General features: G+C 41.3%; 1 protein-coding gene across 3 annotated transcripts; it reads right to left on the minus strand.

Moving 5' to 3' along the window:
• Positions 1-1520: 1520 nt before the first annotated feature.
• On the minus strand, positions 1521-25861 carry KHDRBS1 (KH RNA binding domain containing, signal transduction associated 1). 3 transcript variants are annotated; one of them, XM_055573839.1, is made up of 10 exons: positions 25218-25849; positions 12925-13049; positions 11643-11759; positions 10274-10420; positions 7476-7609; positions 6499-6700; positions 5941-6008; positions 5097-5155; positions 3925-3969; positions 1521-2869 (listed from the first exon to the last, which is right to left on the minus strand). In XM_055573839.1, the coding sequence occupies exons 1-10, from the start codon at positions 25597-25599 to the stop codon at positions 2772-2774; spliced, it is 1377 nt and encodes a 458-aa protein (XP_055429814.1). In that variant the 5' UTR covers positions 25600-25849; the 3' UTR covers positions 1521-2771. The 3 variants fall into 3 exon arrangements, with proteins under 3 accessions (XP_055429814.1, XP_055429815.1, XP_055429816.1); XM_055573841.1 differs by lacking the exon at positions 1521-2869 and adding an exon at positions 2876-3385 and having other exon boundaries at positions 25218-25861; XM_055573840.1 differs by lacking the exon at positions 3925-3969 and having other exon boundaries at positions 25218-25828.
• Between the last annotated feature and the right edge of the window lie 60 nt (positions 25862-25921).

The raw sequence follows: 25921 nt of genomic DNA on the forward strand, positions 1-25921 counted from the left end.
TAACATACCTGACAAAGGTCTTCACTACCCATTCTATTCCAAGAAATGCCTCAGGACTTTTCAACCACCTGAAAATGGAGAAGTAAGAGATCAGTATTTTGAAGAGGAAGTTTTAAAGACATACAAAATAAAAGATAGAGATCCTGCATGCAGTTTACACATTACAGGAGAGAAACATGCAACTTTAAAGAAATTTTAAGTAACATTTCATTGTGAATATCAATACGGGGACCTAATAGGGGATAATCCTTGTACATTTTAAAATAGCTGAGCAGAAAGCTTTACTTTGGGGAGCAGCAGATCTAAACTACAGTCATTGAAATTTTACAATGTGTCATTTAAGATGTCAGACTTTGTGCCCAGGTTACATTACAGTTCACTTGTGATGGGCAGGATTATTAAGAGTTATGGCTAATTTATGCGGCAGCATATGGTTCTTCTTTTTACAGCTATTTTTATTAAACAAGTTTTGCAAAGTTTTAACATTAAAATTAACAGCTAAAGAATTGTTTATGCAAGTTGCTGTCACAGTTTATGTAAAAGAGAAATATGTGCTATTAAAATCAGACATTTAGGTTACCTTTGGTTTTTTGCGATGCATGTTAGCTTTACACATCCTGATTCTCTTGCGATAATTTTCCTTTAAAAAGGGGGGTATAGAGTGATCTCTTTTCATCAAAACAAGACATAATGCCCTGAAAGCTGACTTCAAACCATGGTTGAAAATTCAGTTATTTACACTTTATCACAATCTACAAATACATTTTTTTTGTTGGTGTGTTTTAAAAAGAAAAAAAAAAATGCCCATCATGCACTGCTGCAGGCAGCTTGGCACTTCATACAAGAGGATTTTTCACCCCCGAGCAGTTTAGAGTGCTCCCTTAGGGAAGGTACGAGAATCCTAATAATTAATGTGGAGGAGCGGAAACAGGGTCAACCAATTCCATCACTTCCTCTCTTGGTCTCAGAAGGTACAGAGCCAGGCTTCACACCAGATCCTGCCCCAGCCCAGTTCTTTTATTAACAGCATTTCTGGGATTGGAAGGGAAACCCTTAAGGGCACCCAGGGTTTGCTAAATTGTCATCATCTACAGACAAGCGCTATCCCTTTCCAAGCTCACAGAGATGATTTGGTGTCACACTTAGGGCCACCTAGGGGCTCTACAAAAGGTGCAAACTAGAGTGACTGGAACTTTAAATACTGAGGCCTAGGTATGGAAACCAATCCAAGTTTTAGCTTAGTTTGATTCTTCTCTCCAGAAATCAGAGCTTGTGATAAGGACTGGATAAAACTTCTTTTAACAACTTCCAGGGGGTGAAAAAGCTTTGGTTATTTTTAAACTAAAACTTAACAACTCATAAACTTTTTTTTTTTGGTAAACTTAAAATAAAATCCCCCCCAACCACTTTTAAGAATGTCTCCAACTTTTAACAAGCCCATTAACTTTAGAGTTAATTTAAGTTTATTTGAAAGAGAAAACTATTTTATTGTCCACCCAAAAAAATGACAATTCATCACATTTACTTTGATTAAAAAAGGACTAAACTTTATTGACAAACTGCTGCAGACATTTTGACATAAGTTTAAGCTACCTATTTAGGCAGACTTACACATGTAGCATTTAATCTTCCAAGAACAAAATGGGAGGACGGTACAAATCCAATTAGGACTTTAACTTATGTACAAAGTGGATTTTGATTCCTTTTTCATTCAGCTGCAGTGTCCCTTTTTATATCATGCTAGTGTTGAGACATACTTGAGTAACTTCCTTGGGAACAGCTCAATATTGACAACCGTCAACTTAAGGATACCATCAGCTTTTGGCCCCAGTGTCCAAGTGAGTTTTTCATGGAGTGTAGGATCTCAGATGGACAAAATACTTTGTCTTTTGAAATACTGAAATGTTAGTTATTAGAACTATTACTGAAAGGTTGTTCATGACTAAAAAGCTCTCCATCAAATTCAATTCAAGTGGCCAGCCCCTCTCCCCAAATCAACCTCTTTAGAAACTACTTCCCGCTAAGTATCTCTCAACACTGTATGTCTGGGGCTAGATTTCAAAACCCACGTAATGAAAAATTCAGTTTTACGAACCTAATTTTGTTTTGTTTTTAAATCAATTAACGTTAAAAATTGCATCAACTATTTAATTCATGAGGATCTTTCATATTAAAATTTAACCTTAAGATTCAACCGCCATGTGTTTTTTTATATAAAGGAAACATTTTTAGAGACATCTGAGCTCACTTTTACATGGTGGCACCTACTGCCGTTAACATTTGTGATTTTAAATCTTAAACAGCCCTGAATTTTGAAATGTAGCCTAGTTTGGGATTCTGCAACTACAACTTTACGGGATGCCTCAAATCAAAACTAAGAGAAAGTTAACAAGCCTTAACTTCAGAACCTTTAAGCAAGCAATGTCACTTTTGAAACTAACAGGTTTGTGTTTTTTTTTTTTACTCAACTTCTTTTTTATTATAAAAGGTACATTTCTGTTTATATTTAAACAACAAAGAAAAAAGCATCTACACACTTAAAAAATTAATTCGATATTCCTAAATCTATTTTAACTCATTTTAAAATACTACATACAGAAGCCAGAATGCAGAGTTAAGAATGGAGTAAGGTGGGGAGAAGAAGGGGACCACGAAGAAAAACACTTAGACAATTACTTGTCTGTTGTGGGTAAAGCAACAGGAATCCTGGGAGATACAAGAAATCAGTAACAACTTTGCTCATAACTGATATTTTCCCCTCATGTTTGTTTTTAATAACGTCCATATGGGTGCTCTCTGTATGCTCCCTTCACCGGCCTAGCTGGAGGGGCCTTCAGCGACGGCCTGGTCCCATTCCAGTCATCCTGGCCTGTGGGGAAAAGCAAGAACAGTTTATAAACCATGTGCCAATGGCATTTTGGAATGGGTAGGTGTAGGTCACCTGGTAAAGATCACCAAACATGCTGCTTTGCTTCCAATGCCTTGCCACTTCCTCTGTGGTTTACTTTTTTACTCTGCTTGGCCCTCCCTGCCAAGCAGCTCAGGCAACTTCCCAGGTATAGGGCAGTTCTGAGTGGATGGCCAGAAGGAAACAGTTCAGAAAGGACTTGTGGTGATGTCCAGGAAAGAAGCTGTCCATAGGCAACATGCATGATCTATATTCCAGCCCCTAAAACTGGATAAACCCAACACCTTGCTTCGGACAGTGAGGAAATCAATCTCACTGGGGCTGCAATGCTCTTTCCTATTTCCAAAGCAGTTCAGGAGAGAGCCTCAAGTAAGGTGACAACTTCTGGAAGTCTTTCAGATTGAAAGCAACAGAGGCAGCTCCCTCTCCATGCAACAGCAAGTCAGATTTGCCTGTGGAGAAGTATCCTCTGGCTCCCTGGGAAGAGCAAGCAAGGATCACATTTCAAGAACCCTCCACCAGCAGAGCTGGCCCACTGCTCTGGCGGTGGGAAATACAATCAAATGTATCTACAGCACTCATTAGGAGAATTCATTATCTCATTTTTGTGCCAATAGTCCAGAGACGCTAAACAACATGACATGACTGCTATCCTCAAATGGTTTTCCTTTGTGATGGGGAAAAGCCTACAGCAAAAACAATCATGTACTTTTAGAGTTGATCTCTCATGAACACGAGCTGTTTATAAGTTTATTCTTTCCGCTCAGCCCCAAACTTTACCCAGGCCTGCTATTTCTCTAGCTGCTTGCATTCACAAACATCTACTTCCATCATTCTAGGTCTAAAACCCCTACATGGATGTAAAGTTGCTATCTAAGCCTGTTTATACCTCTAGTACAGTAGACATGTCCATCACTTTCTAAGTGACTTCTTACTGTACCAATAAGATAGTATATTTTTCTAGCTCTGTTTATAAAGGCAGAAATCAGAACAGATTAACCATGGCAGCATCATACCAGAAGCACAAGGAGCAGCCTGTCTGTTGCAGTGCAGTCTTTTTTCTAGCAAAACAGAAATGTAATTTAGTCAAACACTTACAGAGGTCCCATTTTACTGCTCACCGATGATGGGAAATACCCTGGGGCAATCATACCACCCTTCTAAACAGCGGCATATGAGCAGACCAGCGCAGTGTACAGATGGCAACTGTCCAGGACCATTTAGCTAGAGCTGGTAAAAACTGTTCCCCTGGACAACTGACTGGCTGCTAAATACTATGCTGAGGAGGTGAGGAGTCTGTCTGTGGGAGCTCTAAGAAGCTCTTTCCTCTTTTCAGTTAGGTTTAAGGGAGATTGTCAACTACTAAAATTGTCAACTGCTGAGTCCCTTTGCCAAGGTCTCTGGACTTCCCACAGGTATGCTGGAAACATCTCATATTTAAAAGGCTGCTCTCTCTGCATCTACTGCCACATGGCACTCCCTCTGGGGCCCGTTATCACAGGGCCATAACTGGCTCTTGAGGATACCTCTTGAGCAATGTGTTTTCAACCAGGCCTCAGGAAAGGCAGTTTGGTCCTGCTGCCATTCCAGCATCTACAGCTCTTGGGATTAAGGACTAGGTTGAGATGTCTCCAAGACAGTAAGGAAGCTGAACTGTCTTGAACTGGCTCCAGTCCCCAGTTTCTAATCTAACAGGCACCCTTCTCTTGGGTCTCTTTTAGCTAGCAGTTCCTCTACACTGAGATTCTTTACAATGAGATCCAAAATTGTTTTTAAAAATGAGGTGGGTCAGAAAAGTTGGATATGATTCCATTCTTATTATCCATCAATGTGGCCTAGGTATCTTACAGCAAAGGCTCAGTAACATAACCTAGGTCCAGCCATCTCCCAGCGTCAGCCGAAAAGCCTGCTGGTCCAACCAGCCAACCTGGACCTTAGCCCTAGTTTAGGACATCCGCTTAGCCATCCAAGAGTACACCTAACTCATTTCAATAATCTTTCTTTCTACTACACACCACACGATTTAAATAAGAGCAGGATTTCTAGTGTCACAATCTATCAACATGTTGATCTTTTTATGAAGTTTCTCCTTAGGTATATGACTGCCTGACCCCCAATAATCCCGTCACCAGCATTCTCCTGGGCACTTACTTGCACATTTTGTCCCACCACAGAAATAAAGACATACCATATGCTTCATAAGAATCTTGAACCTCCCCATGTCCATAGTCATAATATTCTGAGTCCCTGAAAGCCGAAGATAGAGTATTAGAGCTATACAGCAACCATGTTCAGTTTTACCTTTCTCCCAAATGCTTCCATATTTTAGTCATTTTACTGAGGATGCAAAACAAACAAAAGAAAGTTCATTCTACCCCCATCTCCAAACTGTAAAATATTTCTAAAACATGTATATACTAGATACTCATTTAAAAATTATGACAACTACAGCAAAGAAAAATGAATCGCATGCAATTTAAAGTGAAAAAGCTCAACCCAAAAGCTCAGTGTACACACACACGTTCACAGGGCTCACTGGAAGAGAATAAGCAAATATGAAAAGAACCGTCTTGTCCCCACTGCAGAATTAAGAGAGGCCTTTCCCACCACAGTTAAGATACATATGTATACACATACACAAAAACATGTTTTTTAAAAAAAGAGCAGAAAAGAACCTGAGTTAAGTAATGGGAATCTAGTACCCTTTTAAACTTCTATGCAACTTTAATGTAGTTGTGACAGTTTAAAGTAACAAATCAAAACAATTTTAAGGCATTTTCCCTTTGTTCCCATATAGTCACAGCTAAGGAATTTTTCATATGCTAACCCCAGATTCTACATTATAATTTAAGATACACAGTTTTCCAAATCTGCAGATCCAAGTGTGTGCCTTACAGATGTCAAAAGCAGAGGCAACACCCTGAAAAGGTGAGCCATCTGCTCCTTAGATTTGTGCTGCCTAAATCTCTTAGTTCCTCCAACTCCCTCTATATCCCAAGGACATGAAACAGCACTCCCACTGCCTGACTCACCCTTGGCTCTGGCTGTAATAGCCTTCGTAGCCTTCATAACTCTGTTCTGCGTATGTATCATCATATCCCTACAAACAAAATGAAATAGAAAAAGTCAGAATCACACAAAGTAGCTAAGGTAATATGGAGGGCTTATGAATGAACAGAACATGGAATTTCCCTCCAAAGTATTAACATCTGTTGTGGAATAGTCAAGAAAGAAACATTTAGAAAACGATCAATCAAATTAAAAAAACCCTTTCAGCTTGGGCAGGAAATAAGGTTCAAGGTTGAAGTTTATCAGCATTATCAGCAGTAGTAGGGGGAGTCCCCTTAGTAAAACACTGAACATCAAGGCACAGCTTATTTCCTGTTTCATCTACATATGTATACAGTAAATTATACTTAAAATGGAAAAATCTTCTCTCATAGTTTAACAATCACTGCAACAGAAGAATGCACATTCTAAACCTTATAGGCAGTTCCTGCCACCTACATCAAGGGCCAATGCCCTGTCACTCAACTTCCTTTGACAATCTGTTAGCTATTAAGAAATGGCACATGGTCCAAACGTCTTACATATTCTTCATATGTTTCTGGTGCAGGTGGTGGAGGCAAAGGTATTCTCTGGATGCCTGCTGTCCGTGCTCTTGGTGCTGGAGCACCCCTCACAGTGGGTGGGGGTGGCACTCCTCGAGTCACAGTGGCACCTCTGGTAATGGCTCCTCTCACTGGTGTACCACGCACTAAAGCCCCCCGAGGTGGCCCAACGCCACGGCCCCTGCAGAAGAGAGTTTATTTTAAATGGATATTTTTAATAAATAGGCTACTTTCATGTTCAGACTTGTCTTAAAATTCTGGAGCCAGGTCGATTTTATGATGCCTTGACTATTATCAAAAACAGAGGAATGGGGACTTCCTGTGGGTCCAGTGGTTAAGGCTGTGTTCTCACTGCTGTGGCCAGGGTTCAATTCCTGGTCCTCGAGTTAAGATCCCACAAGTTGTGCAGCACAGCCAAAACAAAACAAAACAAAAACACAGAGGGATGTGTAGGTAGGTAAAGGACCCATTCTGGAAGGTTCCCCAGGCCCATGGTGGACCTGCTAATATATTATTAGTGGCGAGTCTGTCTTAAGAGTCTGAATAGTCCATAAAGGTCAGTCAGCAAAGGTAAAATTCTGAAAATTCTAAAAATGCTGAAAACTGTTCAAAAGTTTAAAAAAAAAAAAAAACAAAAAAACACTTCAGCAGGACTGCTGCACCTGCTTACAGCCAAAGTAACCAAGATCTAAAATTCCACTCTTTTTTTTTTTTTGCTGTGCCGCATGACTTGCAGGATCTCAGTTTCCCTGACTAGGGATTGAACCTGGGTCACGGCAGTGAACGTGTCAAATTCTAACCACTAGACCACCAGGGAACACCCTAGAACTCCGCTCTTGATGCAACATACACATCCGGAGACCCCTTCTAAGCTGGAGATAAGGGCAGCAGGAAGACAGAAATGGTACTAGCAGTCAGATTTACATCCCATTTCTAGCTGTCTCTATTATTTTTACCTGGGAACAGGTGGAGGAGGAGGTGCAGCTCCTCGGCCTCGCACTGGCACCCCACGTCCACGGGAGGGCTCTGGTACTCCATTCAAGTAGGAAAGCTCTAGAAATTGCTCCTGGCAGATATCATCCATCATATCCTGTGGATAAAAGATAATGAGAAGGAGTATTGTGCAACATCTCTACCTTCTGCTGAGAAGTCATCTAGCCCACATGAGCCTTGGATGTGAAGAACAACTTTGAAAGCCCAGATGAAATCTCAGATTATTCTCTGAAGTCAAATGGCATGCTACCTGTCACCTTTTTGGGGAAAATCTTGATGGTAGGCCCCTCATTGTTCAGACGAAGTTCTTCATGATGTGGTCCCTGCCTAGCTCTCCAGATCACTTCCATCCTCTATCCATGTATAACCTCCTTTCAAGCCATGCTGAACAACTTGTAGTTCAGAACATGGCATACTCATACACATCCATTCTTGCAAACAGTTTCCTTTTCCTAGAATAATAAAAGCCACTACCATTAATTAAGCTCCACAGATGGGTACCATATAATAAGCCTTACATAGGGTTTTCAGTTTAATCTTCAAAATAATCCTGAAGTAGGGCAGATCTTCCCATTTGGGAAAACAGATTCAGAAAGCATAAAGCAATCAATATAAGGACATAGAGCTAGTGAGTGGCAGATTCTATATGTTAATTCAGAATTACTTATCTCCAAAATCTAGGCTTTGAATCATTAATGTATCAATTAATCAATATATTGTTGCCTTTTTCTGTCCACCTGAAGGACTCTAATTCTTACAAGATTTAATCAAAAGTATTACCTTACGTCTTTTGAAAAACTTTCTCTTGATGCCAACTCCTCACTCTCTCCTCTTTTCCCATGGCACAATGTAATCTTCTCTAAGCACTTACCACATCATTTAAAAAATGTCTGTCTGTCCTTCTCACTAGGTTATAAGCTCTTCAAGAACCATTTCTTAACTTCAGACCCAAGCATAGTATTCAGCACCTACTAGATACTTAACAAATGTTTGGGATGAACAAGGAAACTGAGGCTCAAAAAGTGATATAATAACTTGTCCAAGATGATTCAGATAAAGCTCCCAGTCCAGTGCTCTTCCTACTGTACCAGTTTCTAATGGAAAAACGGAGGACTCTGGTCATGGATGCAAAAAGAGGCTCATTTGTTTTCTTTACAAGGAGGAAGAACCAAGTCAAATACCATTTGTAAATCTTTTCACATATTTCCTGATGAGAGTCATTCAGTCTCAATACTTAGTGCATTTTTATATATCCCAGGTGTATACAACTTCTAAAAGATTCTAGTCGCCACAGAGATGCTCCCTCCACCTCCACCCCCTGACTCTTCACCTCTTCCTACCTTACACATTTCCACTGTTTGAGACTCAAACATTAGAGAATCAAGTGACCAATGATGGGCCATTTGCTCAGATTTCTCTAGCTGCCATAGCAACACTGAGGAAACCCAGATCTCCTTGGTAGGCTTCTTTTTTGAAGACCCACTTACATGGAAGTCTTGAAGATGTAGCTCTTTTATATGCTGAGATTAATGATAAAGAGAAGATGGGCATTCCTCTGCAGTTCTTCAGAAAACAGATGGCTCAGGATGCTTCAATACACACCTCAAAGAGTGAAGAAGCCCCTCAAGGGAAAATTTACCAGCTCTGAGTTTTTTCTAGGATATTTTAAATAAATTTCAAGTTGAACATTCTAATGATGACATACTTAGAAGCAGAGCAGAAGAGACATTTGAGACAGTGCTGGAATCCTTGGAGCTCAGCATTACAGAGACACACTGCCTAAAAATTTTTGCTCTGCCTATTTTCACATCCTCTGACAGTTCCAACTCCTTCATTTTACATGTATAAGAAAACCAAGAACTGTGTATCATCTCTTCTCAGTGATGAAACTATGATGCGTACTCAATTCTAGTTGAATAGTACTCTAAATGCTTCCTAAGGTTCCAGAGTCTTCTTTGGTTGTTAAATATTGAACAGTAAGCAGTATGTTAACTCTGAAAACTACCAGGTCTTGTCAAAAGGCAAAAAGTCATCATTTCCTACTTATTCAAAGAATGAATAACCTCTGACCAGGTGGTAATAAGCAAGACAGGTAACCTGGTCTGTCCCAACTCTTCCAAGGCCTTAATTACATTCTGAAAGAAGCTATACACCAATCTGTTTAATGTCATCAACAGTTACACCTACAACCATCATGCCTCCCTTGAATCAACTCTACTTGAGTAAACTCCTCCAGGATAGAGTCTTGAATGCACTCAGGTCAGAATTTAACCCATTAACACTGGAGGCCAGATAACACATCATCAGACTAGATGATGCTGTTACCATCATCTAGACTCTCAGGAGTCTACACTATAACCCCTTAAGCAAGGGGGTTACAACTGCCTTCACCATTTTCCTATCATAACCTCCTGGTCCCATACTAGCACCAAAATACTTAATTTATTGAAGACCTTGTTAAATCTTTGTTAACCAAATGTTAGAATGCCAAGACACACTGTGGATCCAAGATATTGACAGAAGATACTGGCATACAACTAAAATCACATTAGACCAGGAGTGGTAGAGTGGCCTCGGGGCACAGTGGTTTGAGAACTAGGTACAAGTAATGGACTACCTCAGAAAAATGAACATAAATTGCAGAAGTGGATATGCAATTTCAGGTTATGCAGAGACCCTGGTTAAGAACCCCTGCCTTAGCAATAAGCACAAGATCCCAGTTTTCTCTTGCTCAAATGATACAGGATATGGATTTCCTTACTGGTACTAGAAACTTCTTGACTTCCTCCATAGCATGGGCCATAAGAGCATAAGCTTCACATGGGGGTCCAAAGACTTCAATGAAGACATGCAGATCCATATTCAAGTGGGCATATTTGGGGTCTCCACCTTTGCGCAACTCTTCCTCCTGTGGAAAAATGCACAAAAACATCATTATCATTTGGACTACAGAGAAAATGACACCTTTACCATTAGGCCAAAGGGACAGTAAGAAATGACTCCAACACCTAAAAAAAACCCAGTAAAGTATAAGAAAAAAGTAAAAGAAACTCTGGAGTACAGTAATTTACACAGTCTGCTAAACCTGCAATTGGTCTGCTGCTAAAAGCTAACTGTTGTTCTGAATTGCTGGTGTGTTCATTGGAGCTCGTATTAGAAGGCACAGAAGAGACAAACGTAATTCCAGTCTCCATTCAGAAAACAGCTGTTTGCCAAGCATCCATCCACTCATTCATTAATTGCCAAGCATTTGCTTTTAATAAACCCCAGGTAGAGCTGTTAATCACCAGCTCTTCTGATATGCTTGTATAGAGAAGGAAAAAAGTCACATCAGAGAGAAGAAAATCTCATGTACACCTCATTAAACAGAGTATTATACTTCAGCCCTAACTGTATTCATCCAGTGAGAAATGTTGGAGGAAAAAGAAGAGGGTCTGAGAAAACGTTCATCAATTAGCCTGCATACAAGGAGGCCTGAAAGAGTAAGTTTTTAGGCTGGAGCAGGTTATATCCCATCTAAAAAGCTGAATCTAGAAAGCTAAGACTATTTTATTTTGGTGGGAAGTTTCTCCACACTTAGAGAGAGTATAAAGAATACAGGGCTATGGCCTGGGGAAAAATAAGCTCTGGATCCTACTGTCAGGATTTCTCATGGTTCCTTCTGTAACATCTTCCTTTAGCACGCCTCACATTCCAGCTGGCTATAAAACAAATCAGCCAACAAATCCTCAAACTCACCTGCACTCACAACACTACTGCTCACACTTTTCCACACTAACTGGAAACAGAATGCTGTTCACATTTTAGTGTCTTTAGTCTGGGTAAGTTTCAGTACATTCAGCTTCCCCTTCCAAGTTTTCCTAGATAAGCTTACTAAGGCCAAAGCTGCTACTGCTATTTCTATTACTACACAGTGAAGTCAGAAAAAAAACAATTACCAGGGCATACCAAGGTTCTTCTGGGGTTGCCAAAGTAAATTAACTGGTCTATAATCTCTCACATCCAATGCGAATTTAAGGGAATCATTTTCAGTACACACATAAGAACTAGCTTCCATAAGGCATCCATACTGGACTCTAGGCTACTGGAAGGCATTAGGGTGTCTTCTTGTCTCATTAATGTGAGCTTACCTTGGCTTTGTCTCTCATTGAACCCTTTCCCAACACAGAAATCTTTGCACCAGTCTCTTCTTGCAGTCTTTTGATTGTATTTCCTTGTGGTCCAAGGATCTTTCCCACAAAATTGAACTGATAGAAAATAAAGACAGATTTCTAAATGTGTATGTTCCTATAAAATATTTCTACATGTATTACTTATCTTCAATAATCCTGTAAAGGAAGTAGAGTACTAACCACTCCCATTTTACTAAAGGATATACTGAAGTGGTACTGATAAAATTGATTAGCCAAAGGTTATACAACTGGAAAGAGGCTTCCTGGGTGGCTCAGTGGTAAAGAATCCACCTGCCAATGCAGGAGATGCGGGTTCGATCTCTAGGTTGCAAAGATCCCCTGGAGGAGGAAACGGCAACCTATTCCTGTATTCTTGCCTGGAAAATCCCAGGGACAGAGGAGCCTGGCAGGCTACAGTCACTGGGGTCACAATGAGTTGGACATGAGTGAGCAACTGAGCATAGCATGGCACAAAACTGCAAAGTGGCAGGTCTAGAACTTGAATTTCCTGATGTAGTGTGGTGCTCTTTCCAAATTATCACACCACAACTCTTTGTAATTTAACATACATAAACGTTTTTAAGGCAGTTGCTTTAGAACAGAACAGACATATGGTACCCTTTGGTAGTACTGGTCTGACTGACTAAAACTAGTTGTTTTCAAAAAAAAAAGGAGGAGGAGTAGAAACCATTTATTTAAAAGTGAAACTTTGGGAATTCCCTTGAGGTTCACTGGTTAAAACGGTGTGCTTCCACTGCAAGGGTCACAGGTTCCATTCCTGGTCAGGGAACTAAGATACTACAAGCACTATAGCCCAAATCAAAAACAAACAAGAGCAAAAAAACTTTGAGTAAGAAATAAAATTAACTTATATTTGTGTCACAAGGATTTGTGTTGTATTTCCTTTATTTAAACTTCAGCTCAATCTTTTGACAAAGAACAATTAGGGTTCAATTTTTTTCCTTTACGCTTGAAGCTAAACAAACACTTGAGAAGGAAATTCCTTTTTTGATAATAAAAAGATGGTCGCATCTCCTTCCTGGCTGTAGCTATGCTCTTGGTTGCGGGCCTGTGTGTCTCGCCTGCTGGATACAGTCATTACAAGCATGGGACAGAACCTTCACCAAGCCCACAATTTCTGTAAGTCTTTTGTTACAGCCGGTGCTACAAGACACACCACATACTACATACTCTCATACTACGAAGACAACTCAAAGAAATGAGGCACTCTTTCCCTTACCTTGGGATACTGCTTGACAGGTATCAGAACCCTCTCCTTCAGCTTCATGTTCTTGTGAGAAAATAAATCCAAGTAATTCTCCTCATCGTCCTTTTTTGAATCCCCTTTCTGAATCTTCTCAATTTCTGAATAGGACAAACAGAAATTTAATTTAGCTTTGTTCTTTAAATAAAGGCAAAATTCTAAGTCTACTTAAAGCAGTAAGAGGGAATACTGTGTAATGAGACCAAATATTAATGAATAGTTCAGATGAATAGTGCCTTAATTTCAAATAGAGACAGCACCAAAGCTAGATGAAGTTGACTAGGAAACCAAAAGCCTGCCTCTTTTTATTTACTTGGCTATGCTGGCTCTCAGTTGTGGCATGTGGGATGATCTCTGAGTCGTGTGGGATCCTTCGCTGCACATGACTCTAGTTTTGGCTTGCAGGCTTAGTTGCTTTGCCACATGTGGGATCTTAGTTCCCTGACCAGGGATTGAACCCACATCCCCTGCATTGGAAGTCTGGAGTCTTACCCACTGGACTACCAGGGAAGTCTCAAAGCCTCCCTCTAGTAAGGGCAGTTTGCTCTTCCACTTTCAGCTGAAACCTCTACAGAGACATTCCAATGTTCTTTAGACAGGAGTGAGATGAGGAAAGAGGGATAATTAAACTGAAAAAAATTAAAACCTGCATCAAGAAAAAGTACAAAGCCGTATCTTTATTATTATTATTCTGTTTATTTTGGCTGCACTGGACCTCTGTTGCTGCACCTGGGCTTTCTCCAGCGGTGGTGAGCGGGGGCTACTCTCCAGTTGCAGTGCCTCTGCTTCTCACTGTGGTGGCGTCTCTTGCTGTGGAGCACAACCCCAAGGTGAGCAGGCTCGGTAGTTGCGGTGTACCTGCTTAGCTGCCCTGAGGCAAGTGGAATTTTCCTGAAGGGATCAAACCCATGTCCCCTGCATTGGCAGGTGGATTCTTAACCACTAGACCACCAAGGAAGTCCCCAAAGTTGTATCTTAATGAAGAGACAAAGTTAATTTAAATACACAACTGAGAGTCCTATTAAAACAGTAGTGCTTTGGATAGTAGTAGTCCTTAAAAGTTTGAAAGACCTGGGTTTTACTCTGCCACTCACTAGTTGTGTGAACTCTGAAAAGTTTAACTGTTCTGAACTTTGATGTCCTCATTTGTAAAATGGACGTAATATCTACTTCAAGAGGTTGCTATAAAGACAGAATAAAGTAACATGCAGGGACTTCCTTCGTGTTCCAGTGGCTGGGACGCCTCTCCCCCAATGCAGCGGGGCCTGAGTGTGATCCCTGGTCAGGGGACTAGATCCTGCATGTGGCAATTAAAAAGATGCTGTATGCCCCAACTAAGACCTGGCACAGCCAAATAAATAAAATAAAATATGCAAATATGCTAATTAAAGCCCATTTCTTTCTTTCTGCTTTTCCTTTTGGCCATGCAGGATCTTAGTTCTGCCCCCATCTTAGTTCTGCCCCCTGCAGAAGTCTGGAGTCTTCACCACTGGACCACCAGGGAAGTCCTAAAAGCACATTTCTTAGGAAGTGTTTTAATATCTACTTAACACTCTCTAGCCCAAATTCACTCAGTGTCCTAAAGGAAAAAATGCACGAAGGTAATTTCAATTCACAGGTTAAGACAGTTTCATCAGCTAGAACCTTAGTATCCCAAAAGATTCCTATCATTAGCGAACTCCATTCATTCATTCAGTGATTTCAAGTGTTTGAGTGTTTCCTATGGTGAGGCACATGAAGGGACAGATATAGGTATGATCACTAAGCACCATGGAAAACTTACTAAGGGCCAGGCACTTGGCCCTGTAATGTATAGGAGAAACAACACAACCAGTCAGACATGGTCCCAATCTCCACTATGTCTATATACAAGAGGTACCAGTATACGAAGCTGGCGATGAAGAATAGTTAACAGCTACAAAAGGAGTACTAACAGAGATGGGGGCAGAGTATGGAGGCAATGAATATCAGCAATTAAAATATTATACTGTGGTCCACTGAGAATAAAAAAAAAATTTTATACGCCCTAAAATCAGTGGAACACTTTAACTAACACAATGTTCTCCTTATACAACATTTCCAGTGTTTCTATCTTCCATATTTTAAAAAAACTTTTTGGCCATGCCAAGGGGCATGTGGGATCTTAGTTTCCCAAGCAGGGGTCAAATCGGTGCTCTCTGCGCTGGCAACATGGAGTCTTAACCACTGGACCAACAGAGAAGTCCCTATCTTCTGTAATTTAAAGATAAGGGTTCTCAAATTTCAATATGCAGCAAAATCATCTTGATGGCTAGTTCAACTAGACTGCTGGGACCCAATCCCAGTCTGGGAATGCATTTAGGATTGTGTTAGGAATCTGCATTTAAAACCATGACCAGGTCATTCTGATATTGCTGCCCTAAGGTTCACACTTCAAAAACCACTAGTTCAATATACGGGCTTCCCTTGTGGCTCAGATGGTAAAGAATCCGCCTCAAGTGTGGGAAACCCAGGTTTGATCCCTGAGTCGGGAAGATCCTTTGGAGAAGGAAATGGCAATCCACTTCAGTATTCTTGCCTAGAGAGTTCCATGGACAGAGGAGGGTGGCGGACCTTTATATACCTTAGTATATAAAGATATAATACTTTAAACACATTCTGCAAATCTAAACCTTTAACAAACTTTAAAAAATAACTGTTTAGACTAAATCTAGCTATGATGTAGGAAAGTTACTGAGACTCACAGAGTTCAGAATTCCAAACTGAAAGCTTCTCTGTTTATTAAAAAGCCTAAACTGAGATGTTATACACTTAAAAGAACCGTAAATGACCATGCTCTTTGCACTCCTATTTTTCATTGCTTGGAGTAGAAAGCAAATTTAACCTTACAATCAACAGATTAAATGCTTCATTCAACACCCTATTTGTTCACTGTTTCACTGCCTGTGTATCCTGACCTCCACCCCTTCCCACTTACTGCTAATATTAACTTTGCAGTCACTGGTTTTGAGCTACCATCTCTGAACACACCTCTTCTAGAGCTTCTGGGCTGGTAAACTGGGTACTTAAAATCTTCAAATGTCCTACAGGAACAAAGATGCCACATTTCAAACCAGAATACACCACTGAGGAGCTTCTAAAAATGTGGCACAAGTTATATACGTCATCTCACCTATGTCTCTGTGTGCTCTAACTGCTGCCATCTACTTAGGCCCTTCAGTTGTACTTTCTACCACTTTCCAGAAACTTTAATTGGTCAGAACAAGAAGCTAAGACTTCTTGTTCATAGGAAGCAGGGCTGCAAACGTTGAACCCGGTAGAAAGGTTTAATATCCATGAAATGTGCCCTGTGAATATAAGGCCTTTTTAAAACATGGATCTGGGACTTCCCCGGTGGTCCAGTGTTTAAATAAGACTCTCTGCTCCCAATGCAGGGGGCCTGGGATTTGATCCCTGGTCGGGCAACTAGATCCCACACACCCCAACTAAGACCTGGCACAAACAAATAATAATAAATAAGCAAAATTTAAAACACAGATCCTTCTTCTATGTTTTGAATGAGGTAGATTTAATTAGGATCCCCTTGTCCACTTACCTTACAATTTAAAAAATAATGTTAAAGCATTTTTTAGAGAATTCAGAGAACAATGATTTAAATAAAACAGGACTGAAATGATAAATCAATCACAGGGTTAGCCTAGAAAGCAAAAGAAGCAATTTGAGCCTTCAAAGAGAGTCATCTTCCACTTTTGGAAGGGGAAGGACCAATCCTTTATTCAGTGCCTGCTGCTGCTGCTAAGTCACTTCAGTTGTGTCCGACTCCGTGCGACCCCATAGACGGCAGCCCACCAGGCTCCCCCATCCCTGGGATTCTCCAGGCAAGAACACTGGAGTGGGTTGCCAATTCCTTCTCCAATGCATGAAAGTGAAAAGTGAACGTGAAGTCACTTAGTCGTGTCCGACCCTCAGCGACCCCATGGACCGCAGCCTTCCAGGCTCCTCCGTCCATGGGATTTTCCAGGCAGGAGTACTGGAGTAGGGTGCCATTGCCTTCTGCCTATTCAGTGCCTACAATACATCAAATTCTATACAAATATGACCCCATTTATACTCAAACATTACTGGGTGAAACAGCTGGTAATATCCCTATTTTACAACTGAAGAAACAAACTCAGAGAAGTTAAATCTCTAAGTCAGAAAGCTGTTGAAGTAGTACCCAAATAAGGATTAAAACCCAGGCTTTCTCTAACTTCAAACCTCATGCTTTTATTATTGCCTCTCAATAGGGAGAGAGAGGCACACTTTATTTAAGTGAAAAAAGAGCTAATTTTGTTAAGTTTTAGGAAATTCAGCATATACCCCCAGACACTGTCATCCACCTAAATGCAACAAAAGGGCTCTATCGACACCTCAGATGTTCAGCTGCCTGATCTTTTTCTTTTTCAATTTCTCTCCTTAGCCTCACTTCTTGTGGAGAGCTAACAAGCAGGCTGTAAAGAGAAGAAAAAAAAAAAAAAAATAAGGTGAAGCTTCCTAAAAATGCCTTACCCGCAGGCAAAAGTACTTCTAGACAATCTTTGTGAAATTGACTCCTTTAAAAGATCTTTTCTTGGGTCTCTGGAGACCTTGGATGTCCCAAGAGTCAAAGAAAGAAAACATATCCTGTAAACAACACAGAGAGGTGACCTGTTTGGTTCAGAGTCAGATGCTGACAATAATCATTATCTTACCCTTTTGGGTTTCCCTTTGTCTTTATAATGAGGATTATCCTCACTTAACAGGTGCAGAAATCCTGTCCAACATCACAAAATTAATGACAGAGGAGGTATTTAAACGCAGGTTATTCTGTATGTCAGTTAGCAAATTCAACCAGTGTTGTGTCATTTCTTCTACTATAACTTAACTTTTCCTTTTTTGGTAGGCCTTATCACAACCGTATTGTAAGTGCCAAAGGATGAGGACTGCTTCTTAAATGTATGTCTGAGAGGAAAACCTGAGTTTTGAAGCTAAACAGAACTGGATGTGAGTCCCAACTCTGCTACATGCTTGCTGTGTGACCTTGGGGCAAGTTGTTAAACCTCAGTCTTGCTTCTTACTTTTAAAAAGGAAGATTTTTTTTTTTTTTAAACAGAAAAAAGATTTCATGAACAGAAAAATATTAATACTAGAGAAGTTTGAAAAAATTATATACAGATTTTATTAACTGGCCTGGCTTAACTAAAAATGACTATCATGTACAATCCATTAACTGAACATTTAATAAAATGCTACATAAGGAGCAAGACAGTCATGATTTTCTGACTAAGGCATCCAGAGATAGTGTTTCTAGAAGCGCAAGATTCACAGGGTATCTGCTCCAAAAGGTCAGGTGTCACGCCCTCCTCCAGAATATCAATGTATTCACTTCAAACATCTAACAGCAGCAACTCCTGCCCCTGCTATCAACCATTTCTGGAGCCCTTCATCACTGAACTATCTGCCATTTATAATACAGTGCCTAATAGACAACAGGCATCTATAAACATATATCAAATTAAAGAAATATTCCATTAACGCTCTTAATTTCCCTTAACAATTCATATAACTTTACCATTCCCAAGTTTATAGTTCTCTGCCCTGTATCTTGTCTGTTGGTAAATCCTTACGGATTCACAAGTCCAATAAGTTTATTAACTTTGTATAAAGCCACTCCATTCTTTTCATTTTTCAAATTAATTATTCTGTAAAGTAAGAACACAGAGCTACACATTTTTAATTTTATTTAGGGTCATGAGCCCTTACAGACGAACTCCCCAGAAAAACAGACACAGTATTTCACATACAATGTTAACTAAGGGTGGGTATTGGCTCAAAAAAATAAAAAAAAGCTTCAAAGCCTGAGTTAAGAGCCCTCTAAGAGGGGTTCAATTCCCATATTTCAAGATAATGGCAAACTCTATCATGGCCTATTGACCATGGTCTCCCAAATCTCTTTCTTAGGGTACAACTTACAGTTTAGGGCTTTTTTTCCTTTTAAAACAAAACAAACAAACCACTTTATCTTAAGATAATTGTAGATTTACATGCCGTTTTAAGAAATAAGAGATTCCCTATATCCTTCACCCACTATTCTCTATGATAACATTTTGCAGGTCTATAATACAATATCATAACCAAAAAATGCAATTACAATCTACTGACTTTATTTGGATGTCATCAGTTTTGCATGTACGTGTGTGTGTGCGCACGTGTGTGCTTAGCTCCATGCAACTTAATCAGATTCACGCGACCACCACCAGTGTTGGTACAGAACGATCCCAGTACAGCACAGAACACAAAGTTCCCTCATGCTGCCCTTTTATAGGCAGTCACTTCCCTTCCTCTCTCCTTCACACTGGCAATCGCTGATGTTCTCCAACTCAATTATTTTGTCTTTTCAAGAATGTTAAATTAATGGAATTATACAGTATGCAATCTTTTGAGACTGGCTTTTTCATTCAGCATAATTCTCTTGAGGGAATTCCTTAGCTGTCCAGTGGTTAGGGCTTGGTGCTTTCCCTGATGCTTTCAACAGGGCTGGGGTTCAATCCCTGGTCAGGGAATCAAGATCTTATCTTTTTTTTTTTTTTTTTTTTTAACTGTTGAGTAGTATTTCATGGTATGGATGTACCACAGTGAAACTATTCATCAACTGGACACATATGGCTTATATCCAGTTTTCGGCTATTATGAACATTCATGTACAGGTTTCCTATGAATGTGAATTCTTATTTTTCTGGGATAAATGCCCACAAGTATAATTGCTGAGTCGTATGGTAAACACATGTTAAGTTTTGTTAAAAACTGCTTTATCTGAAATTTATTCATGCTAACAACATTTTAATTTTTCTGGTATTACATGTTCCATAAAAACAATATTGTACCACATGGATAAAGCCTTATGGGATTGACCTTTTCATATAACATTAGATTTCTAAGATCTCTCCATGTTGTGGCATTCAGCTATAGTTATCATTTTCACTGCTGTATTTCATTTTGAAAACGTCTCAGTATCCAATCAATGATGAAATAAGGTACACCATTTTATTACTGAGGCACTCACGAACAAAAGTTTGAGCATATTCCCAATACATTCCTATTTTCCTAGATAAACAACCATGAAGTTGTTGCAAATGGTAAACGCTGCATCTTTCTTTCCTAGTATTTATATTCATACCTACAAAGACATCCCTCAGTGTCCCAAGAAGATTGGTCCCAGGACCATACCCCCATACCAAAATAAGCGGATTTCAAGTACCTTATATAAAATGACATAGTACTTGTAGATAACCTACACACACCCTCTTGTGTACTTCAAATCATCTCCAGATTACTTGTAACGTCTAATACAATGTAAATAGTTGTAAATACAAGGTAAACCACTGCAAAGCCAATTCAAGTTTTCTTCTTTGGAAATTTTGGAATCCCCCTACCCCTGAATATTTCTGATTCACTGTTGGTTGAATTTACATACATGAAGAAACTGTGGATATAGACAGCCATTATTTGGTCTATATAGGTCCTCTGCAATTCCACTTCTTGGGTTTAATAGGTCTTGCTAGAGGTCTGTACAATCATAGCTACAGTTTTTCTAGTTGTCATGTACAGATGTGAGAGTTGGACCATGAAAAAGGCTGAGTGCCGAAGAACTGATGCTTTCAAATTACGGTGCTGGAGAAGACACTTGAGAGCCTCTTGGAATGCAAGGAGATTATATCAGTCAATCCTAAAGGAAATCAGCCCTGAATTCATTGGAAGGACTGACGGTGAAGCTCCAATATCTGACCACCTGATGTAAAGAGCTGACTCACTGGAAAAATTCCTGATGCTGGGAAAGACTGAGGGCAGGAGAAGGGGGTGACAGAGGATGAGATTATTGGATAGCCTCACCAACTCAATGGATGTGAGTTTGAGTAAACTCCAGAGATAGTGAAGGATAGGGAAGCCTGGCTGACTGCAGTCCATGGGGTCACAAAGAATCGGACATGACTTAGATGTATTTAAATACATAAAGATGTATTTCTATAGCACATTGTAAATAAAATACAGAAATTAACTATTTGAAATTTAAATAGGTTTTTGTTTGGAAATATTCTGAACTGACGTGTTTTTTTGGCCTTGCCATGCTGCATGCAGGATCTGTTTCCTAACCAGAGATCAAACCCATGCCCTGGGCAGTGGAAGCGTCGAGTCTTAACCACTGGACCACCAGGGAAGTCCCTGCACCGAGTGCTTATGGAAAATGAACTGCTGAGTATCCTTTCGAGATCATCCAGGGATTGTTAATCTATTCAAAATGTTTACTTATTCCTGAGTAATTTATACTGACTTGTACTTTCCCAGTTATAAAAAGTAGAAAGAGAACACTGATATATATAAAAACATCTTATGTTTATTATATAAGTATTTAACACAAATACTATGATAAATTATTTGTTTCAGAAAACAAGCATGGGTACCCTGAGAGTCCTTGTACTTCTGCAAACGCATTTAATTGTCATCATAGTTGATTACCAATTTGGCTAATATAGAAGTCTATATTCAAAATCAAAATCCTTCAGAATTGTGTTGATATTTTTCCATCATGCAATGAAGATGAATATTCATTCACCAACTATTTAGTAAGAAGCCACTCTGTGCAGTACTCTTAAAGGAACAGAAGACACAGCTGTGAACAAAGCAGACAAAAGATCCCTGCCCTGGTAGAGCTGACATTCTGGTCATAAAGAGGGGGTAGCCAACAAGCAAACACATTAACTACAACATATGGTGCATCAGATGCTGATAAGTACAAAATAAGGTTAAGCTGGGAAAGGGAGAGGGAGGGCTGGGAAGGCCAGAATGGTCTGGTTCTTGTGGCACCTCTTGGGAAACGGGCAGAGCTGCCTGGAGGAGTCACAGTCCCAAGTGCTATCCTCTCTGGGTTTCCTCCTCCTTCTGTGTCTTGGTCTCGTCACCTTCACTGATCTGTTGGCTAGACTATGATGTGTTCAGATTTTCTTTTAATATTTTAGCACACATAAATTTTTTTGTGTACAATTTGTTGCAGGCACTATAGTGAGGGATGGGGGAGTGGTGACCAAAGAGGTTTAGGTGTGAGGATCCAGACTTAGACTGACTTCAAATCTTCCTTATGAAGTTTATTGATTTTGTTACCTTAGGCAAATTATTTAATCTGCTTGTCTTGGTTTCCTCATGTGTAGAAATAAAGATAAGAGTAACAAGAGTAACTTCCTCTTAGTAAGGTTAATAGTTGATGTAAAGTGCTCAGACCAGTGTCCAGCATCCAGCATAGTGTTAGTCATATTTTTCCTACACGTATCCTCATCACAGAGTTTAACTACTATTGTCTTCTCAGTCTCATTTCCTCACCATTGGTCAACTTTACTACAATCCCTTTTCCAGATCATTCAAAAATATTTTAAATTAACTATACTCAACTTAAAAAAACCTTAAAAGCTGGGTCCAACATATATCAACATTTATCCATGCTCAGAGTCTTACTGGGTAGCTCAGCTGGTAAACAATCTGCCTGCAATGCAGGAGACCCAGGTTCAATTTCTGGGTCTGGAAGTTCCCCTGGAAAAGGGATAAGCTACCCACTCCAGTATTCTTGGGTTTCCCTGCTCGCTCAAACAGTAAAGAATCTACCTGCAATGCGGGAGATCTGGGTTCGATCCCTGGGTTGGGAAGATCCCTAGAGGCAGGCATGGCAACCCACTCCAGTATTCTTGCCTGGAGAATCCCCATGGACAGAGGAGCCTGGCGGGCTATAGTCCATGGAGTTGCAAAGAGTCGGACATGACTGAACCACTAAGCACAGCATACCCATACTGAGAAGTATTCACGTTTCCCAAGTCAGTTCTCTCAATGAGCCAGCATTAGCTCAACCCCCTTTCTCCAATTAAAACTCAATTTGGTTAAAGAAAAAAAGACATAAAAAAAGCTTTGGACTTCTCCAGTGGTCCAGTGGTTAAGAATCCATCCTGCAATGCAGGGGACCTAGGTTTGATACATGGCCCTGGGATCTAAGATCCCACATGCCACAGAGTAATGAAGCTTATCGGTGGAAACTAAGACCTGACACAGTCAAATAAATAAATTATATATATTTTTTAAAAAGTGAGAGGAAAAAAAGCTCAAATTAAAAAAAAAATTAAAGCACGCTCTCTTGTGACAAAAGTTAAGCAGTAAGATAAAGGTGAAAATTTTATGTTAACTTGTAAGGATCAGGCTTTCCTGGTGGCTCAGATAGTAAAGAATCTGCCTGCAATGCAGAAGACCTGGGTTCGATCCCTGGGTAAGGAAGATTCCCCTGGAGGAGGGCATGGCAACCCACTCCAGTATTCTAGCCTGGAGAATCCCATGGACAGAGGAGCCTGGTAAGCTACTGTCCATGGGGTCACAAAGAGTCGAACATGACTGAGCAACTAACACCTTCACTATAAGGATTAAGTTTTTGATAGCTACTCTAAGAAATCGTATTTTACTTAAAAGACTAGACTAGCACTGGACACCTGATGTGCACAGAATGGCAAGAAAAATTTTGTGTTTTCATCCTAACTCTGTACCACAAATTTACAACTAGGAGAAAATTGGTAGCAAGTTATTAGCTAATGATTATAGGTCAAAAGGAACTGTGCCAGAGCTTTTTATACAACATTTAATCCTCACAACTCACCACCCCACTTTACAGATGAGCTTAGTGAGATTCAGAAAGTTTCCCAAGAGTAGATGACTAGTCAAGAGCTAGAATTTCAAACCCAAGTCAACACCTTACAGTTCTAAAGTTTGTTATTTTATTCTCACACATTTAATCTGGACTGTTTGAAGATGCAAGAAAATAAAAATAAGACCCATCAACTTTTACCATTGTCTGAAGTTCCTGAACCTACACGTACTTGCTTTCAAACAACTGGTATTTGCTATATGCAAGACAATATGAAAAACATAAAGATTAAAAAAATCTTTCCTTGCCCTCAAAGAGTTTGCCAGAAGAACACAATGAACAGTAATGTTTCAAACAATCTGACTGTGTTATAGAAGACCAAAGCACAGAGTTGAAACCGTAAGCAGTTTATTTAAATGTTATTCTTGAATGTCTCGGGCTTTGTTTACTGTTTAAAAGTAAAGGTCTCTGATGTTGGGAGATAGAGAACAAACGGAGAGGAAAAGATATTTTCATATGGGGCCTGTCCATTATTTCAATCCTGCCAAAGAGTCCAACTACTCACTCAGTGTTGGAAGGTTTTAAATTTTTATTTGCTTATAAAATTTAGGTATCATAAGACACTGTTTTATACCGTTTTAATAAGAAGAGGACAAAATAGGCGGCTTTCGGGAGAAATCAGAGCGACTAGATGATGGCTAGTTTTGAGCAAAAAAGGAGCGCTAGTCTAGAGAGAGAGAACAAAGACTACTATTGCTTATCTGTTTCACTACTGAAAAGAGCGGGGGAGGAGGCCACGCAAACTTCTGTCAATTTTTTCCCCCATCTGATTGGGAATGCCACGCAAACCATCCTTAACCTCTATCACCCCTTCACCATCTCTAGGTTTTTTTTTTTCCCTTTCTTGAATGCACAACACACATTATAAAATAAAGGGATCCAAAACGTCTGGCTCGGCAGAAATGACCATCTTATTGCCGAGTTCGGAAATATAATTCGGAAAACCTCAAGCTCGGATTCCCACAGGTTGCTCCTGCCTCCAAGCAACTCAAGCTCCAGTTACCGCTAAGTCCGATCGGCCCCTGCGGCCGCGGCGCGCTGGACAGGGCACCCCAGTCTCACCCCATCTCACCTCGCCCCCCCGCCCCCACTCACGGTCCCTCCGGGCTCAGGCTGCCTTCACCTCCTGCACTCTCAGTTGAGGCGCCGACCGCCACCCGCGATCAAACAAGCTTCCCCTTTGGGGGAAGGGGGAGATGAAGGTTCCTTTCTGGAAGAATCTGAGCACTCGGAGCGCAGGGCAGCTGCAAGAGGGGAGGCGGAAGGGTCGGCCAAGGGGGCGGGGAACGCGGCATTTATCCATCAAGATCTTTGCGCTAAGAGATCGCCAAGTTCGCTCCGGGCCTCCACTGCAGCCTAGAAATTCTCCCTCGCACTCTGGGCCGGGATGGGAACGTGGGATCTTAAGCTTCCGAAGATGAGGATGAGAGGAGTCCACGACTGCCTGCGTCCTCAGGGAACGGGAAGCAAGAGGAACAAAGCCGCTACCACCCATGCCCCCGGGTGGCCGGGCGACCCAGAGGGACCCCAGAGGCCCGCTTACCTGCCGTCAGCAACTGCATGGCGTGAGTGAAGGACGGGTCGAGCGAGTCCTTCTCGGCCATGAGTTCGGGCAGATACTTGTTCTCCGGCTCCATCTTGACGGAGGCAGTGGCTGAGGGGGGCAGTAGCGGGGTCGGCGCTGGACCGCCCACTGTCGCGTCGGGACCGGTGGCCGAGGGCGGCAGCAGCGGTGGCGGCTGCGTGGCGGGCGAGGCCCGGGCACCCCCGCGAGACCCTCCTCCGCCTCCCCGGGACCGGTGAGGCAGCGGCGGCTGCCGAGGGGGCGCCTGACGCACGGAGGGGTGGGCACCTGAGGGGTCCATGGAGCCGCTGCGGCCCGAGGACCGGCTCATGCGCGCGGCGGGGTCGTCCCGGCGCTGCATTGGGAAAGATGTGCGATTAAGGGATCGAGGAAGCGACGCGGTATCGGTGGAGGCCCGAGCGGCGGCGGCCCGAGCGGCGGTTGGCGGGGGTGGGAGAGCGGGAGCGAAAGCGACCGAAGCCGACCCGAGCGACCCAGCAAAAGAGAGCACCGGAAATGAGGCGGCGCGCGTGCGCAGCCAGCCACCGGCACCGCCCTTGGGTCTCTCCGCGGAGAACAAAGTCCCCGGTCGGGCCACGGCGCCTGCGCACCGCCGCGGAGTCCGAAGAAGTCGCCTCCCCGCTCCCCTTTTCCCTCTGAGCCCTCCAGGCCGGGTACTTGTG

The sequence above is a fragment of the Bubalus kerabau genome, chromosome 3, assembly GCF_029407905.1.
Source record: "Bubalus kerabau isolate K-KA32 ecotype Philippines breed swamp buffalo chromosome 3, PCC_UOA_SB_1v2, whole genome shotgun sequence".
NCBI classification, from domain to species: domain Eukaryota; kingdom Metazoa; phylum Chordata; class Mammalia; order Artiodactyla; family Bovidae; genus Bubalus; species Bubalus kerabau.